The sequence below is a fragment of the Lichtheimia ornata genome, assembly GCF_029851405.1.
Source record: "Lichtheimia ornata isolate CBS 291.66 chromosome Unknown scaffold00032, whole genome shotgun sequence".
NCBI lineage: Eukaryota > Fungi > Mucoromycota > Mucoromycetes > Mucorales > Lichtheimiaceae > Lichtheimia > Lichtheimia ornata.
The window spans coordinates 39622-59812 of NW_026695352.1; the positions used below are offsets into that span (position 1 = coordinate 39622).

Below are 20191 nucleotides of genomic sequence, written 5' to 3' on the forward strand. Positions count from 1 at the left end.
GTGCAAAGCCTTTTATTATAACTATTTCTACTACCCCATCCCCCCTTCCACCATCTCGTCTTGAATTGAAAACTCTATACTATCGTCGCATTATCGCCAAAGCATATCCAATGGAGTCCAGAAAATCGCCCGTCTGTTAAGGTGTCGGTTTTCTCTCTTTTGCACATTGACCAGAAGAAGAAAGAGAAAGCAGATCTCGCGCACATCCGTCGATATCAATCAACCCCAATCAACAACGCGTCGGCTTGCACACAGCCTTATACACAATGGATCTCGACGACATACGCGAAATTCAAGAAAATGAAATCGAAGCACTCAAAGCCATATTTATGGACGACTACCGAGAAGTGGTTAACCAAACCCCTTGGAAGGCATGTTTTATTGTGATCGGGTGGAGGTTATAGAGATGTGGGTAGCTAATTGTGTGTTGGGTGGATGTATGTACAATAGGTAGCCAATGCAGCACCCGAGTTTATCTTACATTTGGCACCTTTGGGCGTTGAAGATGAGGAAGTCCATGTATCTATTGATCTCAAAGTCAGGCAAGTAAAGGAGTGGGGGATGAGGGAGAGTAAGGGGAGAGATGAATTAATGGATATGAATAGATTTACAAAATCGTATCCAAACAAACCGCCCGAATTACACCTGGTGTCTCCCAGGGGATTAAGTCCTCAACTTGTGCGTCGATTGAATGATTCTTTACAAGCTGCTGCCAAGGATATGGTTGGCCGAGAAATGATGTACGACCTTGCAGATCATGTCCGTGCGTTCCTTGCAAATCACAACAATCCTCCACCAGAAGGCAGCAAATTAAGTTTCCATGAGCAAATGGTCAAGCGTATGGAGAATGATCTCAAGGTAAATGGTACATGCTTATGCATTAAATGAAGCATCACATCTCATACATTATGGCCAAACAATAGGTGGAACAAGAGCGTGAGCTAATGGAACGTACACGTCGTGCACAAGAGGAAGAAGCAGAACGTCGTGTCCAATCAGAGATGATGAATGCCAAGATCCAGGAAGAGATTGAAAGAAAACGACAACAAGCACAAGCCGTGAAACGCTTACGACAAGAACTTGGCTATGATGCTGGTGAAGTGGATGATGATCTTTATGGACATGTGGATGATGAACACAGCGGATTTGAGGATCCAGAAGAATCAGCATTACGACAAAGCATTTTGGAAAGCAGCGAAGTTAGCACCATTCAATTCGACAACCTTGTATCGATTCCTTTCAACAATGATCAAATCTGTTTCCGTGCTATTGCTCTTGGTCCACGACTACGACAGGAAGATATCAGTGAAACGTTCTCAGCCAATCCGCTAGCATTCAGAATCCTCAAGCGAGAAAACGACAACAACCTTGTGGAAGAAGAGAGTGGCGATGTTCAATCACTCCCAAGTCTGGTACTCGTCAAACGTATCAAGGTATCTGGATCCTATTACATGACACCTGCAGGCAAACGCAAGTTGCAAGAGGTGGAGCGTGAATTGGACCGATTGCGATCACTCCAACATCCACATATTGTTGCTGTGTATGACGCCAAATTGGAACGATCCAAGCTTGAAAGGCATAGCTGGACATTGGATATCTTGATTGAAGATGAACGAGGAACACTCTTGTATGATTTGCTGCAGACATGTGGTGGTGGTTTACGTCCTGGTATGGTGCGCAAGTACATGAAGCAATTGTTATGGGCTGTCAATCATATCCACCTCAACGGCTTTGTATGTCGACAAATTCGAGCAACGAGTATCTTTTGCAGCAAAGATCAAACGGTGCGTATAGCCGATGTCAGCTACGCACGTCGACTACGAGATCTCAATCGATCCAATGCATTGAACGACCAAAATTCAAGCGACAGCAGCATCGAATTGTTACCAGGATGGATGTCACCCGAGTTACGTGAAAGACCTGGTGTCTACAACCGAAAGAATGACATTTGGTGCTTGGGCGTTGTCTTTTTGGAGATGCTATGGGGTGTGGATGTCACCAAAGAGTATGGAGATTTCGATGCATTCCTACGATCCGAGGCAAATGAATTACCAGCTGCCGCACGTGACCTTGCCAAAAAGATGCTTCATACAGATCCAAGGAAACGACCCACAGCAATCGATCTCCTCAAAGACAGCTTTTTTGGTGATGGCAAAGATAGCAATGGTCCCGTCATGGAAGAAGTATCCACCGTGTTTATGAACGATCGAGCAACAAGCACGCCTATGCAACCACAAAAGGACGCTCCTGCTGGTTTCGGTGATGGTGCAACAATTTATGAACCATCCATGGTAACCCATGCAAGAGAGAAATCGTTGTCGTCTCCTTTAATGGTACCCGCATCCACCTCTCTACATCATCCATCCACTGGTTCAAGCTCACGCTACAGGACTGATTTTGAGGAAATCGAGTTTCTTGGAAAAGGAGGTTTCGGTGAAGTGGTCAAAGCAAAGAATCGATTGGATGGACGGCTTTATGCAATCAAAAAGATCCGCTTGGACCCACGCGACAGCGAAGATCTCAGGAAGATTTTACGTGAAGTGCAAACATTATCCAGCCTACATCATCAATACGTTGTGCGCTATTATGCAACATGGTTTGAAGGTAAATCTTTCTTCTTTGTTATTCTAGTGCAAGATGCTAATCGATGATGCATGCATGAAATAGATGAAGATGGTAGCGGTTGGAAGGATAGCGAAGACGAGGACTTTACCGAGGATGAATCAATGTCCGAATACGATGATGAAGATGACGAGGATGTCAGTGTTCTTCAAAAGCGTTTCGACTTTTTATCTACCGAGCAATCCAAGAGCCGCAGCTATTCCGCCATCAAGTTTGCGGCTGAGGAGGAAGATTCATCAAGTGAATTGGAAGCAGGAGAATCATCATACGACGACAAGACCATGTCCTCGATGGATGACTACATTGATTTTGCTCCCGATGGAAACGAATCATCTACCGTCAGTGGAAAGAAGCTCGCCTTGACCCGCAGAGTGATTGATAAGTTAAAGAGTCGTCGAAACCGTACCGATGAAAGCGACAATGGCAGCAGAGGACGTTCACAACGCACACGTGTCCTTTACATCCAAATGGAATATTGTGAGAAAAAGACGCTACGTGACATTATCGATGATGGCGTGGACGAGGAAGATGCCTGGAAACTTTTCCGACAAATTCTCGAAGGTTTGGTGCATATTCACTCTCAAGGCATGATTCATCGCGATCTCAAGCCATCCAATATCTTTTTGGATTCCAATAACGATGTCAAAATCGGTGATTTCGGCTTGGCGACAACCAATCAAACTTTTGTGGATGCTGTCAGCGCCTTTGCAAGGACATTCAACAATCGGAACAGAGCAGGTGGTGAACGTACACCCACTCATCATGACGGCTTACTTGATTCGACCAATGGCAGCTATGCAGGCTACTCGGCAACAAGCATGAATGCGGGTGTGGATGAAAGCATGACAACTGGTGTTGGTACTACATTCTATGTATCACCCGAAGTGCTACCCAATCCAACAACAGGCGCATCACCCGGCATGAGATACAATCAAAAAGGTATGAGCAGTATTATAGCATGGATGATCGAGAACTAAAAGCGTTTTCTCCTCTTCGTATTATAGTGGATATGTTCTCCTTGGGTATGTGGCTAATGCATGTCATTCATCTGGACCAAGCTAATACCTTTTGTAGGCATCATCTTTTTCGAAATGTGCTATCCTTTTGATACTGGCATGCAAAGAGCAATTGTAAGTGTTGCTTTAAGGGTTCGATTAAGGTGATGGATGGCCAACAAATATGTTTTGTAGGTTTTGCAAGATCTGAGGAATGGCAAATTCCCAAATGATTTCCCAAAGGAATATGTCAACCAACGCAAGATCATTGAGCGATTGATTTCTCCACAGCCAAAGGATCGGCCAAACAGCTTTGAATTATTACGCAGCGATCTATTGCCTCCAAAGCTTGTAAGTGTTGTGGCATGCAATCTAGTTGCTACTACTGGTTTATTAATTGGCAACAATAGGAAGATGAATATATCAAAGAGTGCGTGCGGACAATCGGTAGGTAAAAATGAAGCAATGCATAAATCCAGGAAGCTAACAATGCCCCTTAATATAGCCAATCCCAATACACCTTACTATCACAAGCTTATGACAGCCATGTTTTCGCAATCATCCGATCGACACAAAGACTTTACGTACGACTATCATACGGTAAACACAAAGAGAAAAGAGGTTCATGTATTGAGAAATGAGACATTAATACGAATGCACTTGTATATAGCAAGTGGAAGCCCCATTTGATCCATTCAGCCATATATTCTTTGACATGATCCGAGAGCAAATGAGCAAAGTGTTCCGACGTCATGGTGCTATCGATCTATCCACGCCACTTTTGATACCCAAGAATGATTTGTACGAGTGGAATTCAAAGAACCCTGTTTACCTAATGGATCCTCAAGGTTCGATCAATCAACTTCCTTTTGATCAAACGGTGCCTTTTGCCCGCTACGTTTCTCGTAAAAAAGGTTTTCAAGAGCTGAAGCGATTCACATTTGAAAGAGTTTATCGGTAAGCACAGCACACGTGGACCATCATCATCCATGTATATCCTTCTCACATCCTTTTATTTTTCTAATAGCGAAAACCCAAGTGGTGGTCAACCTGAATCTGCCTTGGAAGCCGACTTTGATATTGTACACAAGGAAACAGCGCTCATGGTGCCGGATGCAGAGGTGCTAAAAGTGGTGGAAGAGATCCTTGAAGAATTACCGCCTTTCAAGTCTGGAGGCTTTTATTTCATGATCAACCATGCTGGTATCGCCGATCTCATCTTGGACAGTTGCCGCGTTCCCACAGATATCCGGAAAGGGGTCATGGTGGCATTATCGAGCCTTGGGCGTGGCACATCCTTTGCAACAGTACGCAACGTGCTCAAACTCAAGTTCCATCTACAACGGAGCGTATTGGATGAGCTGTCCATATTCAACGTGCAAGGTGAACTCGAGAATACTGGAAAAAAGGTGGATGGCTTGTTGGTGGGACAACACAAGTCCAAGTTTCGAGAGTATCTGGGTGAACTACGTGTGCTTATCTCGATTGCAAAAAGCATTGGCATCCATCACAAGATCGTCTTTCATCCTTTGTTGGTGTAAGTATACAACACAAATTCACATTGATGAAGCTAATACAAAGAACACAATGCAGGTACAATAATCATTTCTACAAGAATGGTGTTGTGTTTGAAACGGTGGCCGATACAACCGATTCAAGGAAAAAGGATGTGCTTGCCGTTGGTGGAAGGTAAATCTTGTAACATGGCTCATTGTTATGGAAGACTAATACGATGGATCAGATACGACGTGCTTATCCAAAACTTTGCTCACCCAAACGCCACTGCCAACCGCAAGTTACGTGCTGTAGGCGTCAACATTGCTGTACAAAAGCTTATACGACGCATGGATATGTATCAATCGGAGCAAGTGAAGTACCTTGTCAAGTCGAAGAATGAAAAGCTAAGGAGTTTTGGTGCATGGGCCCCTAAGCAGGTAAGGTCTCTTTAACACAAAGCAATTTTACAGTATTAACCCATGAGCCAAATAGTGTGATGTCTATGTGGCAAGCTTTGGCAAGGTGGCTCTTCATGAACGACTCGAGATTGTACGCGACTTGTGGAGCCACAACATTGGAGCCGACTTTCAATATGACAATGGGAATCAATTAACGCCTGAAGAGCTCGTTGTTCACTGCAAAAAGGCGAGCATCAATTGGCTGGTCATTGTCAAGCACCGATCATCCGATAACAAATCCAACACAAGTGAAATGGTCAAAGTCAAGGATGTGCTCCGCAAAACTGAAACTGAAGTTAGCAAGGCTGACCTTCCAGTATGGCTCGCTGCTGAAATTGGAGAACAAATGCGTATCGATCATAACCACACGGTGGGCAAGATACGTAACAAGCATGATCTCAAGAGCAAAGATGTGGTTGAGACAAGTGAGTCATGGGATAAACAATCGGTTGCCAACATGCTTACTCATTCTTTCTATTAGCACGACATGATGAAATGTCCAAATTCAGTGATGGATACGAGCTCAAGAAGGATGATTTTGACGTGCACATTATCCACAGTGAAGGACGTGGTGGCGGCAAGGAACGAGTCAAATTAAAACATAAGCATAAGACCATGTTGATTGACAAAGGTGAGTCAAGGAGAGTAGGAGGTGAATTGGATGTTCATTCTCTTTATACATTGTTTATGCGTTCTTTGTTTAGCCATCTATCATATTATCCCGATTATGGAAGGCTTGATGAAAGGAGAAGTGCAAGTAATTGCATTCGATCTGTCAAGAGACCTGCTCAAACGAATGAGTGAAGCGAATACATGGGTGGATGAACAAGGATTCAAAAAGTTACAAGAAGTCGCTGGGATTGGACAAAAGGATACCCTTTCAAGAGCAAGACATGCTATTCAAAAGCTTATTGAAGCTAAGCATAAAAGTGTATGGCTTTATTCGTACAAAGAAGACTATGCAGTTTTATGTAATTTACGCTAATCTTGACAATAAAACACGCAAAGCATCATCTTAAACCTAGCATGGAGTGGATCAAACTTACTCACGATTTTGTTGTCTCCTATGTAAGCTATGCAATAAAACCTGCAGCTGATGTCCTACACCACATCGTTTGCATTTTGGCTGTAAGTCATAACACAACTCATTTGCTGAGACTCAACCAATTCCATTACAAAAAGCGATGCATTCAAATTCAATAAAGAAACAACATACTTTATTTGATTGTATTTATACTAAGCGATTAACTGTCTTCTCTCAGTTCTTGAGAAACATCAATGATATGACTCAATTAACAGGACCAACCAACGAGAAGGTGGAAGACAACTGGCCCCAAAAGGTGTTCACGAAGTGCTTACGCAAAACGTGTTGAAAAGGTGAATGTCTCAGAGCATGGCTCCATTCGGATACATCCAATGTCCACAAGCCAGCATAACTGTAACCGAGACCAACTGCCAGCAAAACTGTAACAGTAGAAGATGTATAAGTGAACGGTCAGAGTAAGAGCATTTACCTTTTGCATCAAGGAGCCATGATCGCACCCCATGTCCTCATTGGCCAGCAGTACTGTAACCAGCAAGGAATCTTGCAGCCAGCAGGACTGTAACTACAAGATAGGTGCACTCTTGAGACCATGCTTGCCCATGTGAGAAGAACAAAAAAGTAGGTTTCCGCAGCAACAGGTTCTGTTGCTATACGTTTTTCAAAGCCAGAACCGGGACGTCACCAAAGCAACCAGCGGAGCACAATGCAATACACACTATGATACATCTGATCATGTGACGTAAATTTTTCTATAGCATCTTACAAGCTTACAACATAAGCACATCATTCAGCCTGCTTATCATGGACTCTTTACACTGTCAAATTGTATTAGAATGTACAAAACTACGTGGTAATGGTAAAGGTATACCCATATACTGTATAGTCATCATAAAAAATAGGTATCCATTTTAGCGACAACCACATTTTTAACCATACACGTGTTTTCAGATCTTCTTCATCATAACGTTGGTGCTTTACTTTAAATAATCTTCAGTGGTGGCTCATGAAAAGCATAATAAGAGAAAAAGGGAGCACAATACTACAAGTGGTGACGCTTCATGGTTTTTTTGGGCATCCACAGCAGCGAGTGACCTACAAGGAAAATGGTGGGACTACACAGATATCAATATTCATGCTGCTGGGCCATCTCCATGTTTCCATCCACAGCCATACCTACCAAGACAATATCGTGTTCCTCGTTCCTCCATGATCCTGACATGCTGTTGGTGCTGGACAATGATCTTCATAAGTGGCAGGCACAAGAGGGAAAGAGAGCAATAGATGTACAGTGCAAAGAGTTGCTGAAGCAAAATGTATTCTTTCATATGTAGAGGATTGTAACAAAATGTGATCAGAATTGAACGGGATACTTGTTTAAGAATGCTGAGATGGCAGTGGTATTGGCGCTGCTGATTCGTTCCGAGAAACCGGCATTGCAGATATTCACGACTGGGGCTGTAAATGTTGATAATTGGCGCAAGCTGGCATGTTCCCGGTCATTCAATTCCCCTTCAAGAAGTTCCCCGGCAGCAATGATCGTTTTCATATAGGTGTTGATATCATCAAATTCAGGAGTCATCATCTTCTTACTGATGCTGTTGAAAGTAACCGTATCCCTACCCTTGATCACTTTTTTCATGCTGCTGTCAGATGCTAACTTCATCAACATCATATCCAGTTCATTCTTCGATATCCTCTTCTTCGAAATGCACTTCATGATCATAGACGCCACACGGGAAGATGCACCGCCACGCCCTTTCCTTGTGATAGGGTGATCACCAAAAGCAAGTGGGTTAACCGGATAGCATTCTTGAGAAACAAATCGATGACTATGCAGTGACCAAAGGAATGATGATGATGACTTTGCATATTGGCGTAAATGGCGGTTGGATCTCGTGAAAGTAGCTGGTGTTTTGCGAATCAGGATATGGGTGGAAGATTGAGATTGGCGTAATTCATGTGGTAAGTCCTTGATCGATGATCCAAGAAAGCCTTTCACTGCTGGATGATCATGATGACCAAAAAATCCTCCCACAGCTAATAATTCCATAGCACCAAGGGATAAAGACAACTCAATGTACTTTGATTGCCCAAAGCGGCTTTTGATAGCGATTGAAGCTTGAACACTCTCTTGATACTTCCAATCACCTTGATGTGCACAGTCATCGATTGTCGGGCATCCATGCAAGAAAACATCCACGCTCGTAACCAGAAACCAGTATGATCCAAAAATAACCAATGCTTCAATGTAACGTTCGCCAATGTCCACGGCTGTCGATTGTGCTTCCTCCAAATCAAGTGCTGCAGTTGGTGATAAACGTTGATCATCAATGGCCTTAAGTGTGTCAAATTCATAAGCACATCCTTTTTTGAGTAGACGGATTGCACCAAAAGGTATGAGCTGACTAGCTGATGTTGTTGAGCTTTCCATAGCGTTGTTGTCGCCTTCTGAACCAATGTTGCTACGCAATGCACATCTTCCAGACATCACCGCTAGTTCCTTGATCATCTGTTTTGTGCGCTCAGCTTCCTCCGGCGTTACAAACTTGTCAATATCCACTTCCGTATCGTGATCAAGTCCAGTCACCATAATCTTGACATGATTGCAACACTCCTTGGCAATATCGTTCCACATGTTGGCATGGTCGTGGTGGACATAAACTGCTATCTTACTTGCATCATGTCGCTTGTCAATGTATCGCAAGAGACGCTTGCCGAATGCCCTGGTTTTGCTGCTTGGATATGAAACATGAAATGCCGTTGTCGAATAACTGTGTTGCACCACCAACTTGAGCAAGGATGAATTCATTCGATCAGGAAGCTTTATAGTTCGTGCACAAATGATTTGAAGTGTATTGACAGGCGTATCTTGTCCCAACACAAGTGCGTGCTCCAATTCCAATCGGCTACTCCAGGACCATAAACGCTCACTTGTTGCTGCAAAGTGGAATTTGTCAATCCAATCAGGGAGAAAGGAGTGAATATGCAACACGACATCCAAAGGAAGCTTGTTCAAGTGGCCTTGTCCGCCATTTGCAGCCATTGGGCAGGAATTGTCAACCAACGACACGGTGTTGGGCGCAGCAGAGGAAAGGAAAAGACGCGAATCTGATTATGCTGTTTCATGCACGGAGGCTAATATTGTTGAGTTATTTGCTGTCAGCTGACATGCTATCATTACTTTATACTGAATGCTCAATATAGCTACTGCATCCTTTCTCATCGAGTTCACAATGTATTCAATACAGTCATTGCTTTTCTACCACTATTTACGGTTGTACATGTGTACAAGAACGTGTTAAATAAAACCCGCACGCTTCATTAAGAAAAGTTTGGATGGGCGGGAGCGTCCAAATGTAGAATGCATGAACAGAGGGGAATATATAAGTAGGGCCCACACTTTGTATTTTATTAGAAAGACATTTAATATTCTTATAAGGCCGGCACACAAGCTAGGTCATAATCCACAAGCAACAAGAAAAGCTCAAATGGATGATACACAATGCTTCTTCATCTAGCTTCTACTTTGTCGTGGTTGTCTTCATCCACTGTAGTGCCATAATCATGAGAACCATCCAAGACACGAATAGAAAAGAATGGGATCTTGCATACTTCGTTCTAGATGTCGACAAGATATGAGGAATGCATCAACAAGCAGTCGTCATCACCTTGCCATGAGCATGAGACAGACCACGCTTGTTTGTGGTCATTGTCGTTAGCAATGTCGTGGTGAACCTCGTTACAGCTATCATCGTCGTCTCTATATAAGGAAAAAGAAAGCAAATCTGCAGGAATCATATAACCAGATCACCACCGATATCATCACTTTCATAGCGTCCCAGGGCTCATAGTTGCTCCCTTCATCCTCTCCAACAAGAAACATTGGTGCCGCATCGTTCCAATCCTCAAAGAGAAACCACTAACGCATATTACGAGCAGAGCCTCAAATGGCCAAAAGGTGCAGGCTGGGAGTCGAACCCAAGCGTAGATCATGCCCAAAGTTGCACTGCCTGAGCAAGAACCTGTTCAAAGATAGCGTTGTTTACTATTACAATAAACGCCTTTTTCATTATCTTTGTTAATCACTGTACTTGCCTTTCTCATATACACAAACACCTTTGCTGTGGTTACAGGAAACCGAAAACCATGGTGTAGATAGTTGAGCCGAAACAAAACGCCAAACCAGCGAAAGTCTTGAAACCGAACTTGCCGTCTATACAAGCTGACGCGTCAATGGAACCAATTCGGCTGCAACATTGGACTCTGAATGTACCTGTTGACACCAAGCGTAGAGCGGGAATAGCAACGAGCAAAAGGAAGCAACAATATCGCCATGACAACCACCAACCACCAACCACGCTCATTAGCACTTTGGACACACTCACTCCCTGACAATGCATGTTCAGAACTATGTTAATGCCTCACAAACAACAAGAGCACTCTTTTATAGTACATTACCTTGATCGCATTGTCGTGAATGGAATAAGGAAAGGTGGGAGAAAAAGAAGAGAAGCGTTGTCTCAAGTCGTGGAGCTACCGACCCCCAAGTTTAAATCCCCTACTGCTATTACACTGAGGCCACTCAATTACCCTATACACACACTATCCACCCATCATCATCCTCGTAATAGACGATAGGTACACGTAAATAAAAGCTATGATCCTCACGAAGGGTGTGTGCCATTTTACACTTTACATGATAATGATGATCCAACAACAGCCATTACCTTACTACCAGGTTAGCTCGAATCATGAAAGTTAAATGATGGGCATGCTGGGCTGGAGCAAGACAATCGTTCGTATGCATTGGATTGGACAACAAAGGTGAATGGGAGGAATGGGCTATCAAGTGGCAGTTTATAAATAACTTACCAATTTGATTCTTCTGATATTGGATGATGTTTCTGTGTTTGAGCATTTTTCAGTCAAATCTCATCGGATCAAGAAAGTTGAATGATGGGCATGCTGGGCTGGAGCAGGACAATCGTTCGTATGCATTGGATCGGGTAACAAAGGTGAATGGGAGGACTAAGGTTATTAGCTGGCATTTTGAACTATTCCTAAATAGTGTACAAGAATCATGCATCGACTGTGCTGAATGATTCAAGTTACACAAACACGCCCTCTGCATCTTTTGCTCTATTATAGTCATACTACTTTACATTAAACAAAGACCACTCTTCTTATAGCATCACCCCTACAGCATATGTAAAACATAAAGGTGCCTGTATCTCCAAACTTTACAATCATACGTGGGCTCTTTAATAGATCAACGTGCTCGTCGGGGTCAAAGGAATCTTGTGTCAAAGTATGAAGTTCATCATGGGCGATCCCAGATTTCGCAATGTCGCTATCAGCCAAACTGGATCCGGGGCTCAACCTCTTTCGACGATGACCAAAAAAATACTTTTTGGGCTGTTTGCGACATTGAACGCGAAACTTTCACACAAGGTGCTGTTGGCCAAGCCGAGCCCATTGCTGTAATAAAAAGCCCACGTTGCATTGTAAAGTTTGGAGATACAGGCACCTTTATGTTTGTAAGTGTGATGCTATAAGAAGAGTGGTCTTTGTTCATTGTCAAGTAGGTGGATCCTGGCAGAGCAAAAGATGCAGAGGGTCGTGTTGTGTAACACACCTACGTTTGCATGAATGAAAAGGTCAATGTATAATTACTTTATGGATCATCTAGGAACAGGCATGTATTGCTAGCTAACGGCCACTTTTATCCAATCATCATTGCTGCGAGATCCACTGCATGGGAACGATGCCCCTGCTCCAGACATTCATTTCCATGATTAAAGTAGGTTGATCCGCGCTGATTTGACTGAGCTGCGGTCAAAGAGAGATTACATCACTCTGGACATAATGCACGCTCGGTGTAGCTCAACCGATGTAATCTTGTGTGAGCGTAACTCAACCAAATCAGCTCGGACTAACCTACTTTAATCATGGAAATGAATGTCTAGAGCTGGAGCATCGTCCACCTACAATAGAATGCACAAAAGTTGGGAATGCACAAAAGTGGCTATTAGCTGCCAATGTATGACATAAAAGTGAGGGTTGCGTACCTTTCATGCATTGTCCCTGAAGTCCTGACTTTTTAGCTGAGTAACCCAAAGAGGTCCTTCTGCATCTTTGGCTCTCCAGGGTCTAGCTACTTGACAATGAACAAAGACCACTTCTCATATAGCATCACGCTTACAAACATAAAGGTGCCTGTATCTCTAAACTTTACAATCAAACGTGGGGTTTTTATTACAGCAATGTGCTCGGCTTGGCCAACAGCACCTTGTGTGAAAGTTTCAAGTTCATCGTGGCTAATCCCAGATTTCGCAATGTCGCCACCAGCCAAACTGGATCCTGGGGTCGACCTCTTCGTTATAGGGAGGCTTGATTTGCCTCGATTTTTATTGGGAGTATGTCGAGGAGTGATACCCCAAAGATGATACAGCAATGTGAAAGTAAAGAAGACTAACTGAGAAGAGAAATAGATCAAACCGGATCATTGTGACTCGAAGAAGAGACACTTTCCGATGCAAAAGAGAACGAAAAGGGGAACGCTTTCCCCTTGTGGCGAAGTGTAGCATAAAGTCTGTCATAAGATACGCTGGTCAGTGTTTCAGTAATGGTTCTTGCTTCGTCGGAAATAGGGAACAGGCGGTTAAGTAGTCTGCGTTGGCGATCAGTGATAGGTTTGGCGTTGGGGTCAGTATTGGGCTGAGGTGGGATAAAGTCGACAATAAGCTGGTCGTTGTGAGCTTCACGATTGGAAAGGTCATCAGAATGCATTGAAACATCAGAGTCGTGGCTGTGGGCAGAAGAAAGTGTGGGCGATGGAGGCGATGGTGGCACGTGTGGTTCTTTGTTATTGGTTGGCGTTGGGGTGCGATGATAAGAACATTTTGCTGCACGATGGCCTGGTTGACCACATGACCAGCAAAGACGATTGCGACTTGGATGACTAGGACATGATGAAATAGAGTGACCGGAACGATGACAGTGTAGACAATGTAATGGCATTTCAGCCCATGTTGCATAAAAGAAGTCGGCGGAGTTGGGCCAAGCAATCGTGTGTGTGAGTGGGAGGAAATCGAGTGAGGCTGAAACGTTTAATGTTGCGTAACCATGTCCCATAAACAAGTGGGAGTCCTGGTCACGAAGAATACCATGATCTAGAATCTTACCAAAGGGTGCGAGTGCTTGTCGAATACCATCTGCTAGTTTTTCCCTAGATGTGAATGGCAGGTTGCTGAGACGAATGTTGATGATGTGAGCGTTTTCCGATAAAGGCCGAGTGGGTAAGATACGAGGACCATCAGAGAAGAGAAGACCATTTTTGCAGGCTTTTTCGTACAAGAGGATGAATCATCAATGAATAGCTCAACAATACGGCGTGAATGATCTGAGTGCAGGCGTGCACCACAGTTATCAGGATAAGCTTTCACTTATGTGACGAAGAAGTGTTGAACGGTTTTCGGTGCGAGAAGTGAAGTCAAAAAACAAACTCGGGCACGAAGCAGGGGATCCGCAACTTTCCACATTAAGATAAATTGGTTTGTCCAAGTTACATTGCTGGTCAAAGATTCTCAGATTGCAGTAGGACGTTGAACGCGAGCAGCTCTCGCATAAGATAAAGGTGGTGTACTAGATTGGGTGCCTGTTTCCTTATCAGGCGATTTGATTGAATTCGCGGAAGACATGGGGTCGACCTCTTCGTTGTATGGAGGCTTTTGGCCTCAGATTTATTGCGGGAGTATGTCAGAGAGTGATACCCCGAGAGAGAAACAAAGGTGATACAAATATAGAACTAACAAGTTTTAACGGGAAACAAGTTTAAACGTGACTGATCACGGCATATAGCCTGAAACTAATAAGGGCCTGATGCCCACGCAAGGGATTGATCCGGCGCCCCCGGGAACGGAAGAAACTGGAGTACCACTCGGCTGGGGGGGTTACCCCCATGGGGGGTCGACCTCTTCGACGACGACGACCAAAAAAATATTTTTTGGGCTGTTTGCGACATTGAACGCGAAACTTTCACACAAGGTGCTGTTGGCCAAGCCGAGCCCATTGCTCTATTAAAAACCCCACGTTTCATTGTGAAATCTTGAGATAAGGTTGTCTTTATGTTTTCACTATGCTGTAAGCGTGATGGAGTTGCTTTTTCCTAGTGGATGGTGTCGGCTGTATTAACGGAAAGATGAAGCGCTGAGTGAAACGGCACGTGGTGGTACACAGACACGTCCTTGACAGGTTGCTACACAAATGGATGATGATGATGATTGCCTTTTGTGAAGGTACGTAAGTAAACAGCATCCAATAATGAAGGTGTGTCAAGGTATGCATCACATTTGCATGCAGGAAAGTCGAGCTGCATAAACCAATTTGTATATGTAAAAAGATACGTATACATATTGAATGGGTCACTCATCCTGAAACTCAATGGAGGGATCTCTTCACTTTTTCTCTTCTCAAGCTCATCCCACTTCCCACTCCTCCTTATTGTATCACAAAAGCCATGTACTTCTTAACTGGACCACCTTTATTATTCCATCTTCGAAGCAATAGTATGTAATCCACAAGCTAGCAACCTCTAACAAGCGTGTAATAAATAAACAATGCTTTATTTCATCTAGCTATCTTGCTATGTACTGTACATTGCCACCACCATCCTCGTAGTCGTCCTCCGTCATCATTCCTACTGGTACTCGTCACCAGTCGTCAATCTCATCCGTCACACCAACATCCAAAAAAACACAAGTTGAAAAGAATGGGATCTTGCAGGCTTCCTTTTGAATCTCGTTGTCGTCATCATTGTCATTGTTGTGAATGTCGTTATCATCGTAATCGCCATTGTTGTGTATGTGGTAATCATCGTAATCGTCGTCTCTATAAATAAGAAAGCAAGCAAGTTAGACCACATGATGCCGGGAATGATGACGATTTGGTATACCGTTAGGCCATCCTCTCAAAGGAAGAAAGCAAATCAGGAGGAATTCACAAACCAAATCACCACCATACGAGCAACGTCAGGCAATCCCTTGTCTTTGAGAAAGCACTGCACGGATCACGCAAGGCCAGTTCGATCCATGGCAAGGAAGGACATCACTTACGTAGAGTCCAGGCTCATAGATGTCCTTATTCATCCTCTCCAAAGAAAGAATGATCCCCAATCCTTCCAATCATTTCCCACCTCATGAAAAGAAATCCTCAAGGGAAAGAACGAGCCTATCACGAGAAGAGCGTGTTGGTTCAACACATTCACGAGCTGTTGCAAATGCCCTTTTACCTCAACAACGGTGACCATCCTCTTCCAAAAACCCATCCTCAACTCAACGCAGGCCTGTAGAGCCCTGGACGCGTTCCAAGAACTTTTCCAGCACACTTGGCTAGTGCAGAGCGACGCAGCGGCCACTTGATACAGGCTGGGACTTGAACCCAAAGAGATGAAAATGCCCAAGTTGCACTGCCTGACCAAAGAAACCTGTTCAATTCATTATTAGCGCACACACACACAATAAACGCCCTTTTTCATTTTTTGTTTCATTTCACTTGCCTTTTCCATATACACAAAGACCCGTTGTTGTTGGTTACTGGAAACCGAAAATCATAGTGAGCCGAAACAAAACGCCAAACCAGCCAACGTCTTGAAACCAAACTTGCCCTCTATACAAGCTGATGCGTCAATGGGACCAATTCGGCTGCAACACTGGACTCTGAATGTACCTGTTGACACCAAGCGTAAGGCGGGAATAGCAACGAACAAGAGGAAGCAACGATATCGCCATGGCGACAACGCGCTCATTCCGTAGCACTTGGACACGGCTCACTCCCTGACAATGCATGTTCAGAACTACATTAACTCCTCACAGCCAACAAGAGCACTTTTTTATAATACATTACCTTGATAGAGATGTCGTGAATGGGGATAAAAGCAGAGGAGGGAGAAAGGGAAGAGAAAACGTTATCTCAAGTCGTGGAGCCGCCGTCCCCAAGTTTAAATCCCCTACTGCTATTACACTGAGGCCACTCAATGACCCCCCCCCAAACACACCATCCACCCACCCACACAACTCACCCATCACCATCCTCATCCTCATCCTCATGATAGACAATGGGTAAACCACATTTTCATTCTTCACCATATATATAAAAGGACATTTATTGGATCATGATGTAGTCAAGTATGTGTTATTGAGACGTAACCCCATTTCGATTATCACATGATCGTCATAAGCAAGGAACTGTTCGGTTTGACGGAAGAGGAAACAGGGACATCTTCGATCAATCAATATGAGTGTATCATATCATCTCTGTAATCAAATAGTTGAACATGATTACATAAGGCGTATTTGTTGACAAGTGTTCATTGAAAGAGAGGATGAGCTGGCATAAAAAGCTGTAATGTCTTATCTTCAATGTCAACAGCAAGTGCCTGATTTAGCGGAAATAGATGGTCGATCGACGTCACGAGCGTTTACCTTGCTCTTGAGCAAATTTTGAAGTTCCTTCTCTCATACACACTCACAGCAATTTCTCAAATGGTGAACAGTGCTTTTAAGAACGTAAAGTGTCGACATGTTTATCCACTGCTTGCGACTAGGAATTTAACATTTACACCACTCTAGGTCGGCCGCTGGTCAGCACTTGCTTTCGGTCTCGTCTACGGCTACACCCACAATGCTTCATTGCAAAAGCAGGCTAATGAGAAGAAGCAACAACTTGAATACGAACGCAAGGAGAAGCTTATTGAAGAGGCCCGTGCTGCTTATGCCGCCAAGAAGAACCCTGCTCCTGTTGTTGAATCAGGTTAGTTGACAAGCGTGTGGGTGTGGGTGTGCGTGCGTGCTTGTGTATATAGTACCAGGGGGTTGTTGAAGGGGTCTCCGAGAAAATGTTGATTACTAAATGCTATATTCTTATAGCTGTTGTCGCTGATGTTGATAGCCCTGACTTCGATCTCGAAAAGTTCCTTAGCCAGTTGGAGGAGAGCAAGTAAATCAAGAGAAAAGCACATTCTTTGCTATAGACGATATTTACCCATCAATGACGATCGAATGTTTGAGTGTTCATATACACACACAAGATCCTTACCATTGACGACAAGTGTTGATTCTGTTGGGTTATTGCGGATATTGGATGGTGGAGCGTCATTGTTCTCGAGCAAGGGGGTTGCAGGGGAAATACGGTGATTCAACTGATTAGGCTGAAAAGGATGGTTGATTGTTTTTCTTTGGGGTTGAATGAAAGAGAATGAAACCATGGTCATTGAGGGATAAAAAGAGAGAGGTTATGTCTACTGGTATTTCTTTACCCTTTTTTCCTTCCTCTTTCTTTTCACACAAAGCATTGCTCGATTGAATGTATTGCGACAACTGGGAGACAGAGTTTCCCGAGGCGACGTTTGACACCAAGTTGATGCAACGATCTGGAGTTGGCATCACAACGCGTGATCCAATGAAGGATTTGATGGATGCTTATGCGAGATTGCAGTATGACGATGAAGATGATACCGACGCTGAAAGCGGATCTACCTTTGTCAGTCAACATCAAGACAAGCTACATGTTATTCCTGGGTTGGATGATTACATCATGGATTGCAGTGGCACAGTTACTCATTTGGGCACTCACAAGAGAATCCATGACACTGGCGATTGGATGGATGATGTCAAGCTACCTACCAAGCCCTTGTCGTCAATGCAACGTCGACCTTTCAAGCATCACCTTGACACCATTGATGATTTGGAAATTGAGCAAGAAGAAAATCTTGATCCTTCATCAACACCAGCACCTTCGGATGAACCCTATGTGCCTCCTACACCACCGTGGATGCCATCAAGAGGTGATCCTAATCGTCGATCTGAATCACAAAAGCCGTCCGATGAACATCCTCCACCACGGTATCCACCACCATGGCCTCCTTATACTGATGGTGTTCCACCAGGTCGTGCTCGTATGGATCAACCAATGGATGAACCCTATGTACCTCCCACACCACCATGGATGCCATCAAGAGGTGACCCAAATCGTCGTGCCAATATGGAAAGATCTTTTACTCAAGCACCACCATTAAAGCCTGCTCGCCTTATTGAACCTATGGATGAAGCTCCTCAATCACGTCGAGTGCATTTTGGCGATATAAATGAAACGAAAACGTTTATTCCTGACAACAATGATGAGGGAGATGACGACAATTTCGACGACATCCGCTTGCCTGACAACATGGCAACATTACAATTCAAACCCATTTCTCGTGTTCCTTCCCCAACACCGCCACCACCACCAGCCATGAAGCCTACTACTATTCGCAAGCCATATCAAGAAACCGATGAGGATGAAGACTTTTTTAATGGTGTGCATATTGATGGTGATGATGCTTTACGCTATCCAACTTTGAAGCATCTTCTCAAGAAACAACCGACAACAACAACAATAACACCAAACAAGACATCCATGATCCCACGTCGTGTAGTCACTCCACAAAGTAGCAACAATGCCAAGCAACCCTGCAGATTGCAACGTTCGGCTGTTGCTACGCAACCACAACCACGGCCACAACCTGTTGCCAGGAAGCATATACATCTACAAGGTACTGCTGGATCACGACCTGGAATGCTTACTACTCCTCGCACAAGAAAAAATTATGGTGATGGCACTGAGCTTGATGGTTTGGATATCATTCCCCAATGGCGACGACATAGCTTGTCTTTTTGGAAAAAGGGTGAGTGGTCAATTTGACTTTTTTATCTTACCCATACTAACATCCAATGCTCAATAGAAAACCGGGTGCAAGAAGGAGTCGATCCAAAGCGGCCCTGGCGGCATAATATGGTAAGTCATTACCCTTTGATGAAGAAGTTTATGTTGCTAATCTTTGTCATTGGTTTAGACACGACGTAGGCCAACGTTGATTAAACCGGATGAGCACCCTGTCAAACAAGGTATTGTTTACTCCTTACCAAATTTATGCAAACACCATCTGACACTTGTTTGGGTAGAGTACAATGAAATGAAATACGACCCTGTGCGACATTGTTGGCAAGGCAACGAGAGCAGCATGCTTTCTTTTGGTGATGCCAGCGCTACCAAATCTAATCGTCGCCCTACTCTCATTTCCAACATGGGTCACAAGTCGAAGCAACAAGCCAAGCCAACGGGTGTCGTTGTAGGCTCTATGATGTTTGATCCAGTAAAAATGTGTTGGAAGAAGATGGATGCCAACGATGAGGAGGACAAGATCTTTGATAGAATTGAGGATCTCGATGCGACAGCGACTGCTCATCCTCAAAAAGGTGTTGCTAGTGGTAGTGATCATGGTGCAAAAGCCTATGCCTCTCTTGGTAATAATGCTCCTGAATTTGACTTGTCAAGACACGTGCAACATCAGATGCATCAAGAAGAAGAAACACATTGCGAGCAAATGGATGCTTGGCTTCATGGCGATACCACCAAACAAGAACGTCTTAAACATGCTCACATGCTATACAATATGTAATTTTGCAATCACTTTGTCGTCTTTCTTTAGTCTTAGATAGTCAATGAATTATAGCATTTCCCCTTCCCTCCCCCTTTCT

At 43.8% G+C, this 20191-nt stretch overlaps 5 protein-coding genes across 5 annotated transcripts; 3 read left to right on the forward strand and 2 right to left on the reverse strand.

Moving 5' to 3' along the window:
* Window positions 1–266: 266 nt before the first annotated feature.
* On the forward strand, window positions 267–6557 carry O0I10_006875 (uncharacterized protein; the record flags this gene model as incomplete). The annotated part of the gene is made up of 17 exons (XM_058486900.1): window positions 267–371; window positions 451–542; window positions 606–858; window positions 924–2604; window positions 2668–3561; window positions 3627–3644; window positions 3697–3752; window positions 3813–3968; window positions 4028–4064; window positions 4123–4217; window positions 4288–4574; window positions 4645–5154; window positions 5211–5306; window positions 5359–5551; window positions 5607–5997; window positions 6054–6203; window positions 6277–6557. The coding sequence occupies 17 exons, from the start codon at window positions 267–269 to the stop codon at window positions 6555–6557; spliced, it is 5295 nt and encodes a 1764-aa protein (XP_058342235.1).
* A 1411-nt stretch (window positions 6558–7968) lies between these two features.
* On the reverse strand, window positions 7969–9660 carry O0I10_006876 (uncharacterized protein; the record flags this gene model as incomplete). Its single annotated transcript, XM_058486901.1, has 1 exon — window positions 7969–9660. The coding sequence occupies one exon, from the start codon at window positions 9658–9660 to the stop codon at window positions 7969–7971; it is 1692 nt and encodes a 563-aa protein (XP_058342236.1).
* A 3449-nt stretch (window positions 9661–13109) lies between these two features.
* O0I10_006877 (uncharacterized protein) lies at window positions 13110–14317 on the reverse strand (the record flags this gene model as incomplete). The annotated part of the gene is made up of 2 exons (XM_058486902.1): window positions 13110–13960; window positions 14221–14317. The coding sequence occupies 2 exons, from the start codon at window positions 14315–14317 to the stop codon at window positions 13110–13112; spliced, it is 948 nt and encodes a 315-aa protein (XP_058342237.1).
* A 2841-nt stretch (window positions 14318–17158) lies between these two features.
* O0I10_006878 (uncharacterized protein) lies at window positions 17159–17616 on the forward strand (the record flags this gene model as incomplete). Its single annotated transcript, XM_058486903.1, has 3 exons — window positions 17159–17182; window positions 17246–17426; window positions 17543–17616. 3 exons carry the CDS (start codon window positions 17159–17161, stop codon window positions 17614–17616), a joined length of 279 nt encoding a protein of 92 aa, XP_058342238.1.
* A 362-nt stretch (window positions 17617–17978) lies between these two features.
* O0I10_006879 (uncharacterized protein) lies at window positions 17979–20112 on the forward strand (the record flags this gene model as incomplete). The annotated part of the gene is made up of 4 exons (XM_058486904.1): window positions 17979–19338; window positions 19396–19448; window positions 19507–19558; window positions 19616–20112. 4 exons carry the CDS (start codon window positions 17979–17981, stop codon window positions 20110–20112), a joined length of 1962 nt encoding a protein of 653 aa, XP_058342239.1.
* Between the last annotated feature and the right edge of the window lie 79 nt (window positions 20113–20191).